Source organism: Microcaecilia unicolor, chromosome 1 (assembly GCF_901765095.1).
Source record: "Microcaecilia unicolor chromosome 1, aMicUni1.1, whole genome shotgun sequence".
In the NCBI taxonomy this organism is placed as follows: domain Eukaryota; kingdom Metazoa; phylum Chordata; class Amphibia; order Gymnophiona; family Siphonopidae; genus Microcaecilia; species Microcaecilia unicolor.
Genome location: NC_044031.1, coordinates 510,049,594 through 510,067,026, shown reverse-complemented (window position 1 = coordinate 510,067,026; position 17,433 = coordinate 510,049,594). Strand labels below are relative to the sequence as shown.

Genomic DNA, 17,433 nt, shown 5'->3' with positions numbered 1-17,433 from the left:
AAACCGACTGTCGCGTCGGGTATCCTGCTGAAGGCATGTGAATGTGTGGACCGATGACCACGTTGCAGCCTTGCAAATCTCCTCAATGGAAGCTGACTTTAAGTGACCTACTGACGCAGCCATGGCTCTAACATTCTGAGCCGTGACATGGCCCTCTAGAGTCAACCCAGCTTGGGCATAAGTGAAGGAAATGCAATCTGCTAGCTAATCGGAGATTGTGCGGTTTCCCATGGTGACTCCCCTCCTGTTGGGATCGAAAGAAACAAACAATTGGGTGGACTGTCTGTAGGCCTTTGTCCGCTCCATGTAAAAGGCCAATGCTCTCTTACAGTCCAAGGTGTGCAACTTGCCTTCACCAGGGTGGGTATGAGGATGGGGAAAAAATGTTGGCAAGACAATTGACTGAGGACTACTCTGTTATGATGAAACTTGATATAAGGTGCATTCACTACCAGGGCTTGGAGCTCACTGACTCTATGAGCTGAAGTAACAGCCACCAAGAAAACGACCTTCCAGGTCAAGTACTTCAGATGGCAGGAATTCAGTGGCTCAAAAGGAGCTTTCATCAGCTGGGTGAGAACGACGTTGATATCCCATGACACTGGTGGAGGTTTGACAGGGGGCTTTGATGAAAGCAAACCTCTCATGAAGCAAACAACTAAAGGCTGTCCAGAGATAGGCTTACCCTCTGCACGTTGATAAGCACTAATTGCACTAAGGTGAAAAGGAGTTGGTCTTGAGACCAGACTCTGATAAGTGTAGAAGGTATTCAAGCAGGGTCCGTGTAGGACAAGAAAAAGGATCTAGGGCCTTGCTGTCACACCAGATGGCAAACCTCCTCCATTTGAAAGAATAACACTTTTTCGTGGAATCTTTTCTGGAAGCAAGCAAGACTCGGGAGACACCCTCTGAAAGACCCAAGGAGGCAACTTCTAAGCTCTCAACATCCAGACCGTGAGAGCCAGAGACTGAAGGTTGGTATGTAGAAGTGACCCCTCATTCTGGGTGATGAGGGTCGGAAAACACTGCAATCTCCACTGTTCTTCAGAGGACAACTCCAAAAGAAGAGGGAACCAGATCTGACGAGGCCAGAAGGGAGCAACCAGAATCATTGTTCCGCGGTCTTGCTTGAGTTTCAGCAAAGTCTTCCCTACTAGAGGTATGGAAGGATACGCATACAGAAGGCCTGTTCCCCAATGCAGGAGAAAAGCATCTGATGCTAGTCTGTCGTGGGCCTGAAGTCTGGAACAGAATTGAGGGACTTTGTGATTGATCTGAGTGGCAAAAAGATCCACCGAGGGGGTGCCCCATGCTTGGAAGATCTTGTGGACAACGCCCATGTTGAGCAACCACTTGTGAGGCTGCATGACCCTTTTCAACCTGTCGGCCAGACTGTTGTTTACGCCTGCCAGATACACGACTTGGAGAAACATGCTGTGACGGCATGCCCAAAGCCACATCTGAATGGCTTCCTGACACAGAGGGCGAGATCCGGTGCCCCCCTGCTTGTTGATGTAAAACATAGCAACCTGATTGTCTGTCTGAATCAAAATGATTTGGTTGGACAGCCGGACTCTGAAAGCCTTTAGAGCGTTCCAGGTCGCTCGTAATTCCAGGAGGTTGATCTGAAGTCCCTTTTCCTGAAAGGACCAAGCTCCTTGAGTGTGAAGTCCATCTACATGAGCTCTCCACCCCAGGAGGGATGCATCCGTTGTCAGCACTTTTTATGGCTGAGGAATTTGGAATGGACGTCCCAAGGTCAAATGGTCCACCACTGAAGGTAACTGGAAAAGTTGGTGAAGAGATGGATCACATCATCTAGATCCCCTGTGGCCGGGCACCACTGGGAAGCTGGAGTCCACTGAGCTGATCTCATATGTAGGCGTGCCATGGGAGTTACATGAACTGTGAAAGCCATGTGTCCTAAGAGCCTCAACATCTGCCGAGCTGTGATATGTTGAGACGCTCGAGCCATGGACACTAGGGCCAGGAGATTGTCTGACCTTGCCTGGGGAAGATAAGCTCGAGACGTCCATGTGCCCCAACAGAGCTCCAATGAACTCCAATTTTTGAACCGGGACAAGATGGGACTTGGGATAATTGATCACGAAGCCCAGAAGTACTAGCACCCGAATAGTCATCCGCATGGACTGCAGAGCGCCTGCCTCCGAGGTGCTCTTCACCAGTCAATCGTCGAGATAAGGGATCACATGCACTCCCAGTCTGCCTAGCGACGCTGCGACAACTGCCAGGCACCTTGTGAAAACCCTGGGCGCAGACGCGAGACCAAAGGGCAGTACACAGAACTGAAAAGTGCCGAGTTCCCAACCGAAATCGAAGATACTTCCTGTGAGCTGGGAGCATTGAGATGTGGGTATAGGCGTCCTTTAAGTCCAAAGAGCATCGCCAATCGTTTTCCTGAATCATGGGAAGAAGGGTGCCCAGGGAAACCATCCTGAACTTTTCTCGGACTATGAAATTGTTCAGGGCCCTTAGGTCTAGGATGGGACGCATCCCCTCTGGTTTCTTTTGCACAATGAAGTACCTGGAATAGAATCCCAGCCCTTCTTCCCCTGGTGGAACGGGTTCAACTGCACTGGCCTTTAGAAGGACGGAGAGTTCCTCTGCAAGTACCTGCCTGTGCTGGGAGCTGTAAGAATGAGCTCCCGGTGGGTAATTTGGAGGTTTGGATATCAAATTGAGGGTGTATCCTAACCGGACTATTTGAAGAACCCACCGGTCAGAGGTTATGAGAGGCCACCTTTTGGTGATAAAATATCAACCTCCCTCCGACCGGCAAGGACACTTTTTCTGAGGCTATGCTGCACTGGAGCCAGTCAAAAGCCCGTCCCTTGCTTTTGCTGGGGAGCCGCAGTGGCCTTGGGCGCAGCCATTGACGGGAACGAGCGCGCTGGGACTGAGCCTGGACAGGCTGCCGAGAACCAGGAGTGTACCTACGTCTATTATAGGAATAGGGAGCACTCCTCTTCCCTCCAAAAAACCTCCTAGATGAGGAGGTGGTAGCAGAAGACGCCCAGCGGGACAGAGAATCCATAGCATCATGGTGTTTCTTGATCTGATCGACCATATCCTCTACTTTTTCACCAAAAAGGTTATCCCCCCCGGCAAGGAACATCCGCCATTCGCTGCTGGGTCTTATAATCCAGGTCAGAGACACGCAGCCATGAGAGTCTGCGCATCACTATACCTTGAGCAGCTACTCGGGATGCCACATCAAAAGTGTCGTAAGTACCCCTGGCCAGGAATTTGCGGCACACCTTCTGCTGCCTGAACACCTGGTGAAAAGGTTCAGCGTGCTCCGGAGGAAGTGCTTCGACCAAACTGGACAGTTGCCTCACCGAGTTCCACAAGTCGATGCTCGTGTAGAGCTGGTATGTTTGAATCTTGGCTGAGAGCATAGTGGCCTGATATGTTTTTCTCCCAAAAGAATCCAACGTCCTAGACTCTCTGCCTGGGGGCGCCGAGGCATAGTCCCTAGTACTCTTGGCTCTTCTGAGAGCAGAATCCACCACCATGGAATCATGAGGTAGTTGAGACTTCACCATTACAGGCTCTCCATGGACTCTGTACTGGGACTCAGCTTTTCTGGGGACCACTGCATTAGAGAGCGGGAACGACCAGTTTCGCATAAGAACTTCCCTGAGTGTGTTATGCAAGGGAGCCATTGCAACCTCTGTAGGTGGAGAAGGATAATCCAAGACCTCAAGCATCTCGGCCCTGGGCTCATCTACAACCTCCATAGGGAAGGGAATATCCTTAGACATTTCCCGAACAAAGAAGGAAAAAGAAAGACTCTCAGGGGGAGACATCCTTCTTTCAACTGGCGGAGTAGGATCAGAAGGAACCCCATATGACTTCTTCAGAAAAGTATCTGGGATCTTCCTCTTCCTCCCACGAGCGCTCATCATCGGTATCTGACAAAAGCTCTCTAAGAGCAGCCCGAACCCGAGCCTGTCTCAACGTCGAGAAACGTCGACCTTGAGGGGGATGTCGAGAAGTCGAGCCCTGCCTGGACTGCAGGGAAGCTTCCTCCGCTGACGTTGAGAGTTGACCCGGGTGGCAGCTGACGCCGCAAGCGGCACCAAGGACAGGGACCTCACCACAGGCGAAGGACCAGATCACGCTTCAACAGTCGGTATGGAAGGCGCAAGCACCCCTGGCACTGAAGTAGACTGGTGCAGCAACCCTTCCAGAAGCTCTGGAAGCAAAGCCCTGATGCGCTCGTCAAGAGCCGCTGTCGGACAAGACTGCAGGGTCGGTAAAGAAGCCGCTGGCAGAATCTGTCAAGGCTCGGGAACAGGCACCGGGCTGCTAGACTGACACATCGGCACTTCCTGAATAGATGGAGAGTGATCCTCTCGGCGCAGACGCTTCTTGTGTACCGAATCCTTCGACACCCTGGAGCTCCTTGAAGGAGAACGATGACGGTGTTTCTTCGCCTTCGCTCAACGCCCGTCAGAGACTCCTCACATCTCCTCAGGGCCGGGTCCAATGAAGGTCGTTCCCGGGGGGCCTGCATAACAGGAGGCCTTGAGACAGGTGAAGACCCACTCGATGCCTCACTGCTCCCAGCACGAGTTGGTTGTTCCACACACATTACCTTTGCTCCCGACGTTGATGTGTTCCTCGATGTTGATGCCGCCGACCTCGGTACTGATATTGAAGTCGATGTCGAAGGACCGGACTGAGCCCCAAAAAGCTTCTCTCGTTGGGCTTCTCGAGACGCTTGGGTCAGTTTCTTCATACGAAGACAGAGACTGCAAGCAGCTGGGCTATGGTTGGGCCCAAGGCACTGCATACACTAAGCGTGGGTATCAGTACCCAAGATGGTCCGGTTGCACCGAGTACAACATCTGAAGCCGCTGGGTGTCTGATGACATGGAAGAAAAAACGGCATCGGCAAAATCAAAAGACGCAATTGTGCTTTTGAAAAGAAGAAAGGCACAAAAGAAAAAGGGGTAAGATCCGACCGAGCGGCCTAAAACACGACCGCATTCAACAAGAAAGCTTACAAAAGAGGTCTAAAAAAATTAAGAAAAAATATGGGAAGGTAAAAAGTTTTTTGTTTTTTTTTAAAGAAATGACGCAAATCGTTGAAAGACTCTTCCTGGGCCAAAAAACGAAGAGACGAACCGAAAAACACTGTCTCTCCGCCGCGGACAAGAAAAAACTGAGTGGGAACGCTCACGCGACGGGCAGGAACGTCCGCACATGAGCGGTGCGCGCAGTTCGCACACCAGAAGGCTCTGGCAAAACTTTTTTATTTTTGCTCTGAAAAAATTTGCCATTTCCTGGGCCGCCGTGGACGCCGACCCACATGTGAGAACACGCTGCCTGCTAGTACTCAGAAAACACCAAATATATATGCTTTCCCAAACATTTATTTATTTTTGTTACATTTGTACCCCGCACTTTCCCACCCATGGCAGGCTCAATGCGGCTTACATGGGGCAATGGAGGGTTAAGTGACTTGCCCAGAGTCACAAGGAGCTGCCTGTACCTGAAGTGGGAATTGAACTCAGTTCCTCAGTTCCCCAGGACCAAAGTTCACCACCCTAACCACTAGGCCACTCCTCCACTCTTCTCAAATTGTTATGATTCAGAATATGGCTGCTCAACTGATTTACTCTGTTCATAGATATGATTGAGTTACACCTCTGTTTATTGACCCTCATTGGTTACCTATGGAAGAATGAACTATGCATGAAGCAGTATAATATACTAGAAGGTCCCATTATATATGCTGGATATGTTTGGTGATAGGTCTGAAACTTTACAAAACTTAATGTTATTGCATTTCCCAGATTTTTAGGAGATTATGTTCTAAAAAAAGAACCTTAATTTCAGGATTCCTTTACCAAGCGGCTATTATTTGGAATTCCTTACCTTTGCAATTAAGAAAGTTAACCAATTACTTAATATTTCGCAAAGCCCTGAAAGCATTTTATTTTAAGAAATATTTAGAGGTGAAATGAGAATAAACTGTTCATTGTTATGATGTATCATCTCAGTAATTCTGGCTATCTTGTCAAAGAATCCGCATTTAACTTCCATGGTGACTGTGAAATACAAGCATATTTTAATTGTAATCTTTGTTAAATGGGTGCTCTCACTGCACATAGCTGGGCACACACATTTATTTTTAAATAGGTTCTATGTCGTCAGATCTACTTCTAAAATACTACCAGAACGAACAGGACACATCCTGACTTGGACGTCTCAATTTTGATTTTTATATTCTCTTAAAAAGAGGGCTGGAAAGTTGAGAAAAATGAACCCCTAAGACTTAGTGCACAATAAAACTTAAATGTTTTAAAATGCAATATTATGAAGCTGGAAGATACTTCAGTAGCAAGAGACCCATGACAGTGATATCGAATCACATGAATATTTAACATGGCAAAACTGAAAAAGAAATCACTATATATGAGAGGACTTTCAAGCATGGAAGTAGGAGTCAGATAAAACATCTTTAGACATTAACCAGCTGCCAAAAGGAAGTGCCGTGATGGTTCTCTACTGCTCAGTAAATTACCAAAGTTCAGAGTCAGTTGGCTTTCCTTATTGTATATTTACACATTGGTATATTTGGAGTACAAAACAGTTAACTTACATTGTGCAAGGCTAGGGTCCAAAGGATTCCTAGCTCCATAGAAATAGTAGGCATCATCATAAGGCGTTCGGTAGTTTTCAGTCAGAACTGGAACTGGAGGTGGTGGAAGAGCTGTAATCCTGCATTAATAGAGGGAAAGAATATCCTTTACTCAAGTTCTCATTAAAAACAAATTCAAATTAATTCTTGAGTAGAGAGATGTGGTAGCAGTGTTAGTCCACTTTTAAAGGTAATCAATAGAAATAAAATAAAACATAGAAAAGAAAATAAGATATATCTTTTTTATTGGACTAACTTAATACATTGTTTGAAACATCAAAGCATTCCAGTGACAGTCTCACAGGATGAGGGTGGGGTGGGTTAAGTGAGAAACAGGGAGAGCCGGGTGGGTAAGGGACAAGGAGGCATGCCTGGTGATAAGAGGATGACAAAGAAGTAGAAGTTTATGGTTTAAATGGGCTAGAAAACCCAGATCCCTTGTTAAGCCCTGTCTGGTGGGTGACAAAATATTTAATCATTCTGACTTCAAAGGTCTTACGTTCCTAGATTGTCTTAAAGTTTCCTTTTAGAATTCTCACCATAAAATTATTGATACAGTGTTCTGGTTTTGTAAAGTGCTGCCCCACAGAGGTGGCATCCTGGTTGGCACTCTCATTTTTCATATGTCTATGTAAGTTAAATCTCTTCTTTAGCATCTGGCTTGTTTCTCCAATATAGCACCCTTCCGTCACACTGTTCACATTGAATGATATCTAACACATTGGAAGATGAGCATGTGAAGGATTCCTTTATGATGAATATTTTTCCTTTGTGAATGACAGTGGGATCCTGTGAAATGTTCTGACATAGCTTGCAGCTGGATATATCGCAAGGATGTGTGCCACTCTCTTCTTTTTGAGTTTCTATCAGGAGCTTGCTTCTCACTAGTTTGTGTTTTAAGTTGGGTGGCTGTCGGAAGGCCAAGCACTGGTGGGGATGGGAATATCTCTTTCAGTAGTTCATCCTCCTGGAGTTGTGGCTTTAGATCTTTTATGATATTTCTCAATTTTTCTAGCTCTGGCTTGTATGTCACTATAAGGGGGATTCTGTCTGTGGATTTCTTTTCCTTGAACTGTAGCAGATTCTCCCTGAGTGTTTTAAGGGAAGAGGCAACATTCTTAGAGATTATTTTGGGGTTGTAGCCTTTTTGTTTGAAGGATTCAGTCAGGATTTTTAGATGTTTATCCTGGAACAGGAGCAGGAGCCATCACCAGTTGCTTCTACCCCTTACCAGCACTGGGTTTAGAAGGACACCAGTGACCCCTAGCGGTAGTGTCACATATTCCCACTAGGGATGCGCCATATAAAGCTCTTTTGCAAAACTACATATTAGCGTTAATGCATATTAAAATTAGGTTCTATGGGTTTCACAGTAGTTAGATGCAAAGCATGCAAAACAGCTCATTACTATGTACAACAACCTACATAGCTTGTGGTGTACAAAACAAGCCACATTATTCCTGGAAAAGTACCACCAGCAAAAGGTTGGCAGTATTTTTCTATGCTAAGAGCATCAGGCTGCAAAATGGCTTGTTGCCCTTGTACATTCAACCAGGTTACAGAAGAACCGCTTGAAAAAAATCCTGAAAGGTCTACGGCCTACAACCTGCCCTCTTGAACCCTGCCCAAAGATACAACAAGCGAGCGAGCACAAGCCTCACTGAATGGACACTGAAATTGTTAACTCCTCTCTTGTGGAAGGGTAGCTGCCAACAACCCTTAAAAAAGCTATGGTGTGCACCTACTGAAAAAGAACTCCTTTGCCCAGGACAAGCTTGAAAACTACCGATCACTCTCTAACATTTCTTTCTTAGCAAAACGTATAGAGCAAACAGTGTGGATTCAACTCAACAACTGGCTAATTGAAAATAAATGGCCAGACCCATGTCAATCTGGCTTCAGACCTGGGTATGGAACAGAGACAGTTCTTGTGTCCCTTCTTGATGATCTGCACAGAAGTCATGACAGAGGATCTGCCTTGATACTCCTCGATACTAGTGTTGCTGGATTCTCAGCAGCCTTCAACACTGTGGATCATAATATTATGCTTACAAGGTATCCATACCGTCTCCCATTTTATTTAATACCCACCTCAAGCCTCTGACTGAGCTGCTTCGGTCAATGGACACAAAATTCTATATCTATGCTGATCTGCAACTACTCATACCCATTGAAACAGATCTACCCACAGCCTTTAGCAAACTGACTGCCTATCTAACCGCAACTCAAGAAAGGGCAAACAACAACAAACTCTGCCTGAACCAAGCAAAAAAGAGATTCTTTGGGTACTTAACAAGTGGACAAATACCTGACCTCAAAATACCTTTTGGGAAGTATGAACTCCCCCCTAAAATCACAGGTCAGGAATCTTGGGATACTGCTGGACTCATCACTCACTGTGATCCCACAAATTCAAACAACCTTCAAAGCTTGTCTCCATCACCTGTGGCAGCTACAAAATCTCTCTCCATATACTGAAAAGATGAGTCTGACCACAGTGACCTACGCCATAATAACATCACGACTACATAGATGAAGGCAGAAAAAAGACCTGCACGGTCCATCCAGTCTGCCCAAGAAGATAAATTCATATGTGCTACTTTTTTATTTGTACTGTCCTCTTCAGGGCACAGACCGTATAAGTCTGGCCAGCCCTTTCCCCGCCTCCCAACCACCAACCCCAACTCCCACCACCAGCTCTGGCACAGACCGTATAAGTCTTCCCCGCACTAGCCCTGCCTCCCAACCACCAGCTCTGCTGTAATGCCCTATACACTGATCAAACAAAAAAAAGTTTGCATCAGCTCCAACTAATTCAGAATACTGCAGCTTGACTGATAGAAGGCTGCAAGCGGCATGACCACATCACACCCTTCTAGCAAAACTACACTGGCTACCAGTACCTTATAGGGCTAAATGTAAAAGTTGTAGGGAACTTGGGGGGGGGGGGGGATTGCCCCCTAATGTTTGTATTTTCAGAGCACCCCTCTGAATAATGAAACAAGGGTTACGAGTAAGATTTAATTCACTCCCCCTTAATTATTCTGTGTGCTGTTTTCAATCCTTGCTAACTAGATCAGGCTGCAGGGTGACCTTTTGAAATTGTGAAAGGACAGCCATATGACACACTCCTCCTGACTAGACCCAAAAACATGTTTACGCATTTAGCGTGATTTGTTGGGCAAGCGAAGGGAGAAGGGGAAGTGGACCCTTCACTGAAACAGATGTGTGTGGGGGTGGAGAATATGATTGGTTAACGGGATGTGCAAACATGGTAATTAAATTCCGCATTATTGTATAATATAAATTGTATAAATTTGAGTGACAGACTAGGGGGAGTCTGACATCGGTGCAAAATGGTAGAGACTATTAATAAGAACAAAGTTACAGAGCATATTCAAAAGCATGGATTAATGAGACAAAGACAACATGGATTTAGTGAAAGGGAATCTTGCCTCACCAATCTACTACATTTCTTTGAAGGGGTGAACTAACATGTGGATAGAGGTGAGCCTGTTGATATTGTGTATTTGGATTTTCACAAGGCGTTTGACAAAGTATTTCATGAAAGACTCCAGAGGAAATTGGAGAGTCATGGGATAGGAGGTAGTGTTCTATTGTGGATTAAAAACTGGTTAAAAGATAGAAAACAGAGAGTAGGGTTAAATGGTCATTCTCAATGGAAAAGGGTAGTTAGTGGGGTTCCCAGGGGTCTGTGCTGGGACCGCTGCTTTTTAACATATTTATAAATGATGTAGAGATGGGAGTAACTAGTGAGGTAATTAAGTTTGCTGATGACACAAAGTTATTCAAAGTCGTTAAATTGCAGAAGGATTGTGAAAAATTACAAGTGAACCTTACGAGACTGGGCGTCTAAATGGCAGATGACGTTTAATGTGAGGAAGTGCAAAGTGATGCATGTGGGAAAGAGGAACCTGAATTATAGCTACGTCATGCAAGGTTCCATGTTAGGAGTCACAGACCAAGGGATCTAGGTGTCGTCGTTGATGATACGCTGAAACCTTCTGCTCAGTGTGCTGCTGTGGCTAAGAAAGCAAATAGAATGTTAGGTATTATTAGGAAAGGAATGGAAAACAAAAATGAGGATATTATAATGCCTTTATATCGCTCCATGGTGCGGCCGCACTTCGAATATTGTGTTCAATTCTGGTCGCCGTATCTCAAAAAAGATATAGTGGAATTAGAAAAGGTGCAGAGAAGGGTGACGAAAATGATAAAGGAGATGGGACGACTTCCCTATGAGGAAAGGCTAAAGCAGCTAGGGCTCTTCAGCTTGGAGAAAAGGAGGCTGAGGGGAGATATGATAGAGGTCTATAAAATAATGAGTGGAGTTGAATGGGTAGATGTGAAGCATCTGTTCACGCTTTCCAAAAATACTAGGACTAGGGGGCATGCGATGAAGCTACAATGTAGTAAATTTAAAACAAATCGGAGAAAAGTTTTCTTCACTCAACGTGTAATTAAAATCTGGAATTCATTGCCAGAGAATGTGGTAAAGGCGGTTAGTTTAGTTGAGTTTAAAAAGGTTTGGACGGCTTCCTAAAGGAAAAATCCATAGACCGTTATTAAATGGACTCGAGGAAAAGCCACTATTTCTGGGATAAGCAGTATAAAATGTTTTGTACTTTTTGGGATCTTGCCAAGGTATTTGTGATCTGTATTGGCCACTGTTGGAAACAGCATGCTGGGTTTGATGGACCTTTGGTCTTTCTCAGTATGGCAATACTTATGTACTTACGGTTCAGGGGGCTTCTTTGTTCCCAAGGTAGTGAACTGGCTTGGAGAAAAAGGGCCTCTCTAATCATTTTTTTTCTGTATTTCAGAGTTGCAATAAGCCTCTGCTTGAGCCACTATTTTAAGTACATAAGTATTGCCATACTGGGACAGACCGAAGGTCCTTCAAGCCCAGTATCCTGTTTCCAACAGTGGCCAATCCAGGTCACAAGTACCTGGAAAGATCCCAAAACAGTACATTTTATGCTGCTTATTCTAGAAATAAGCAGTGGATGGTCTATGGACTTTTCCTTTAGGAAGCCATCCAAACCTTTTTTTAAACCCCTCTCAGATAATTTACTACATTCTCTGGCAACGAATTCCAGAGTTTAAATACACGTTGAGTGAAGAAATATTTTCTCCGATTCATTTTAAATTTACTATTTTCTTGCTTCATTGCGTGCCCCCTAGTCCTAATACTTTTAGAAAGACAAACAAGTGATTCACATCTATCCGCTCCACTCCACTCATTATTTTATAGACCTCTATCATAGACCTCTATCATATCTCCCCTCAGCCATCTTTTCTTCAAGCTGAAGAGCCATAGCCGCTTTAGCCATTCCTCATAGGGAAGTCGTCCCATCCCCTTTATCATTTTCATCGCCCTTCTCTGCACCTTTTCTAATTCCACTATATCTTTTTTGAGATGCGGCAACCAGAAATGAACACAATGTTCAAGGTGCAGTTGCACCATGGAGCAATACAAAGGCATTATAACATCTTCATTTTTGTTTTCCATTCCTTTCCTAATAATACCTAACATTCTATTTGCTTTCTTAGCTGCCGCCGCACACTGAGCAGAGGGTTTCAACATGTCATCAATGATGACACCTAGATCTCTTTCCCTGTCAGTGACTCCTAACATGGAACCTTGCATGACATAGCTATAATTCAGGTTCCTTTTTCCCACATGCATCACTTTGCACTTGCTCAAATTAAATGTCATCTGCCACTAGACGACCAGTCTCCCAGTCTCGTAAGGTCCTCTTGTAATTTTTCACAGTCCTCTTGTGATTTAACAATTTTAAATAACTGTGTCGTCAGCAAATTTAATTACCTCACTAGTTACGCCCATCTCTAGATCATTTATAAATATGTTAAAAAGCAGCGGTCCCAGCACAGACCCCTAGGGAACCCCACTATCTACTCTTCTCCATTGAGAATACTGACCATTTAACCCTACCCAGTTTTTAATCCACAATAGGACACTACTTCCTATCGCATGTCTCCAGAATAAACTTTTCTTTTTCTTTCACTACTCAGTAAGTATTATTTTTCTTATTAGGGTAAGAAATCCAGGGACGCGAGCGCTCCAGCTGTAGTCAGTTGGGGTAAATTGCGTGGTGTGACTGTATAACGCAGGGCCGCAGAAAGACTGAGCCGGGCCTGGGGCAAGGCTGCCTCCTCCCAATCACTACCACTGTCGCCTCCCTCTCCTGCTCCCAGGCCGTCGGCACCGCAGTCCCCAGTCTCCACCTGACCACCCCCGTCGACAGCCCCCCTCCGTCTGCCACCGGGCCCCCTGCATTAAAAAAAAAAAATCTCAATCGGCAGCGCAGCGCCTCATCTCTGTGTGAAAGCAGCAGATCGCCTCCCTTTGGGCCCTTGCTCACTGTGCTCAGCCCTTGCAGAAATAGGAACTTACATCAGACAAAGGCGGGACACAGTAAGGGAAGGCCCGAGGCGATCCGCCGCTCTCAAACAGACGCAAGGCGCTGGCAACTAGAGACTCTCCCGTTTCCCAAATGCAGGGGGCCCGGTGGCAGACAGAAGGCGGCCACCGACGGAGCCGAAGGCAGGCAGGTGGAGACCAGGGACTGCAGCGCTGGTGGCCTGGGAGCGCTGGGCCCCCCTTAGAGGCCAGATGAATTTTGTCCCCCCTGCCACCCCTCAGCAGCCCAGGTCTAACGTGCGATAATCGTAACTAGACCCCTACAAAAAGTCTAGGTTTGATTTCAAGGTCCTGAGACAAAATGAGCCAGAGTATTTAAAGAATCATTTAGAACTCTAAGATCCTTTCAATGAGCATCACTATCTGTCCCCCTCATCAAAAGAAATTGTATGATCTGATACCCACCAGCGAGCCTTCTCAGGAGTAGCCCCCACGCTCTGGAATTTACTCCCAGAGGGGCTACACCTAACTCGAGACTACCTCTACTTCAGGAAGCAGGTGAAACCTTGGCTCTTTTCCCAAGTTGATAATGCACTAGCTTACTACACACATTGTAACTTAGACCAGTTCCTTATAAATTGTTTAACTGTACAAAGAACTTGCCTAGAGTTTAGCCACCCATTTAGTTATCCCAAATGAGTCTGTACCTCCCATCTTGTCTCCATCTATGTATCTGTACTTGGCCCCTCAGTTACATGGTAGGCTGTGTTGTAGGAAAGCATTAGCATCATATCCATGTTATTTGAATGTTCTAATTTATGCTTATTAGATGTTTCATTAGTATTATACTTACATCGTATTGTATCTCTGTTATTTGAATTTTAGTGTTGTTAAATGTGTATGTTTTTGATACGGTTTCATGGTAGTTCTATTAGGATTTAATTTGCTGTTCTCAAGTTTACCTCATTTATTTTATTGATGTTTATATTTGGCCATTTTTACTATTGTTAAGCTGTTAACAAAACTGTAAGTTTTATATTAACTGTACTGTTGTACACTGCCTTGGGTGCATCTTCATAAAGGCATTTAATAAATCCCAATAAATAAAATACAGCAGCTTGACCCCTAGTTGTAGTACTGCAAGGCTAATGCTAGGCATTGCCAGTACCATTTACCGACTTTTTGAAGAAATTTAACCAGTGGTGTACAGCAAGTATAACCTGGATATAGGCACTAAACAATTACAATAGTATACTATTCAATTAACATTAAACAATTCAAACAATACACTTTATAGCATAGTATGCCACTTACAATGTCAACCCAATACACATTAAAACATTTTAATAGACAGCAAAGGGGACAAGGAAGAGGTGGAATGTATAGACAGATAAGATAGAGTATTAGGACTTTAGAGAGATGGCAAGGGTAACACACTTTTCCACTTTTTTTTTTCACTTTTCCACCCACCCTGCTCCATGAGGAGGGCAAGGCACCGAGCCAACACTCCCATCAGCATTGTTAATTTCCAACTGACAGGACAGGCTTGGCTACCTTCGTTCATTGATGTGTTAAAAAAACGAACACATATACAGTGCCATGTACATGGATAGGCAGCAGTGGTATAAATATATATAATGTTATCTCCATGTCCAAATAGCAGATGAAATTAACGTGGACAATGTGGATTTAGGGAATCCTGACAAGAAGTTTCAATCAAGGTGAAAAAAAAAAAGCCAGGAGCCTTTAAGAGGAGAGCAGAATAAAGGTTACAAATTATCTGTCAACTTCTAAGCAGCTTGTAGATACAAGGAAAAAAAACAAAATTTGAAGTGTCTATATACAAATGTTAGAAGCCTAAAAAATAAGATGGGAGAATAAGAGTACTTAGCATTAATGTTAGAAGCCTAAAAAAATAAAATGGGAGAATAAGAGTATTTAGCATTAAAAGTAGATAAAATAGGCATCTCAGAAACCTGGTGGAAGGATGACAACCAATGGGACACTGTTACCAGGGTACAAATTATATCACAAAGACAGAGGGGGGCATTTTCAAAAGAAACATCCAAGTTGGGATTTGGACGTCTTCATAAAACGTCCAAATCCGGAGGCGGGGAAAAGCATATTTTCGAAAAAAGATGGACGTCCATCTTTCGTTTCGAAAATACCAAGGACGTCCTTGAATTTGGACATCCCTACAAATGGACGTCCAACTTTTGGCGATTTTCGAAACCAAACACGTCCATGTCTAAAACGTCCAAATGCAAGCCCATTTGGATGTGGGAGGCGCCAGCATTTGTAGTGCACTGGTCCCGACATGCCAGGGCAGCAATTGAGCACCCTAGGGGGCACTGCAGTGGACTTCATAAACTGCTCCCAGGTACATAGCTCCCTTGTGTGCTGAGCCCCCCCCCCCCAAAACCCACTACCCACAACTGTGCACCACTACCATAGCCCTTATGGGTGAAGGGTGGCACCTATATGTGGGTACAAAGGGTTTCTGGTGGGTTTTGGAGGGCTCGCTGTTTCCTCCACAAATGTAACAGGTGTGGGGGGGATGGGCCTGGGTCCACCTCTCTGAAGTGCACTGCACCCACTAAAACTGCTCCAGGGACATGCATGTGCTGTCATGGACCTGAGTATGACATCGGAGGCTAGCACGTAATATTTTTTGAGGGTGGGAGGGGGTTAGTGACCACTGGGGGAGTAAGGGGAGGTCATCCCCGATTCCCTCCAGTGGTCATCTGATCATTTCGGGCACCTTTTTGTGCCTTATTCGTAATAAAAACGTCCAGGTGAAAATGTCCAAGTGTTAGACATGGACGTCTCTGCTTTTTTCGATTATGGGTCAAAGACGTCCAAGTCTTAGGAATGCCCAAGTCCCGCCTTCACCACACCTCCGATACGCCCCTTGAAATTTGGATGTCCTTGCGACGGACTTCAGTTGGAGACGTCCAAAATCGGGTTTCGATTATACCAACTTGGATGTTTGTGAGAGATGGACGTCCAAGTTCCGATTTATGTCAAAAGATGGACGTTCATCTCTTTTAAAAATATGTCTAAGAGTGAATCACATTGGAGGATGTGTGTGTGTGTTACATGGTAAACATGGAATTGAGTCAAACAAAATAAAAATTTGCAGGAAACAAGATAGCAACATGGAATCATTATGGATAGAAATTCCACAGGTGAAGGGAAAGCGTGCACTGGTAGGAGCCTTTTCTATGGTTTTCATTTTATTTTAGTCTGAAATTATATTTTGTTATTACTCACAGAACCCTTAAGGCAGCTTTGCGCCGAAACACGGCCTGTGTAGGGTCTAGTGTGTTGACATCTTTGGCAAACCCAGATTTTATATTGTCAGTGACTACTGATACATTGAGACATTGTTGATGTACTGTTGAAGAATAAAGTTTTTTGAAGCTTGGACTTCTTCCTTGCCTGATTTATCCTGGAACATTCTTCTCCACCCTCCTTGTATTCTTGGACTTCTTGTGGAAGTTTTTGTGCCCTAATTTTGGTTGGTCTATACTACCGTCCACCAGGCCAGAAGAAAGAAGAAATGTTAACAGAAATTAGGGAAGGTAGTAATTTTGCAACAATATAATAATAATCTTGGGATAGCAGATGAATCATCAAACCAACACTTTCTGCTACAATGCATTCTAGAACTGAGAAGTATGAATAGTGATTTTACTACTAAGGACTATGGATATGGAATACCTCTGCATTTAAGCCCCAATAAGCTTCAACCAATAGGGCTAAATTTGAACTCATCAATCACTGGTTGATCCAACTATCCAAATCTCATAGTGAATTACATATTAAATTGTATCAAAGAGTGGAGAAAAACCATCAAATAAACAAACATTCCACACATTTTATGGAATCAAGTAATGTCTCATAAGCATCCGTAGGATAATTATATCCCAAAGTCCACCTTTTGTTAATAATATATGAAGAGATTACAGCTCTGTTGAACATACTTGAAGTGAATAATAAATACAGAAAAAAACCCCAAAGACTACTCTTGAGCTTCTCCCTGACAAGAGCTCCTTGTTTCACATATCGTTGGAACTCTATGCCAGAGAATGTGGCAAAACCAGTTAGCATTATCTGGGTTTAAAACAATTTTGGACAAGTTCCTGGAGGAAAAGTCCATAATCTGCTATTAAGACAGACATGGGGAAAAAGCCACAACTTATCCCTGATATAGGAACTTCATTAAAATAGTTCCATATGGAGTTTCTTTTAAGGCCTGCTGCCATGGTGAGTTTTCCTTCTATAATTTCCTCAGTACATTTCAAAAATCAATAGAAGGAACCATTCAGAGTCAGGAAAATTTATCCCTCTA

At 44.4% G+C, this 17,433-nt stretch overlaps 1 protein-coding gene across 3 annotated transcripts in view; it reads right to left on the bottom strand.

The window, feature by feature from the left end:
• The window catches only part of CSPP1 (centrosome and spindle pole associated protein 1), a 370,862-nt gene that overhangs the window by 142,910 nt on the left and 210,519 nt on the right, over window positions 1-17,433 (bottom strand). For all 3 annotated transcript variants that reach the window (XM_030215269.1, XM_030215277.1, XM_030215287.1), the window contains one exon: window positions 6,635-6,753. In XM_030215269.1, the coding sequence (XP_030071129.1) occupies window positions 6,635-6,753 (119 nt within the window). The remainder of the gene's footprint in view (window positions 1-6,634; window positions 6,754-17,433) is intronic.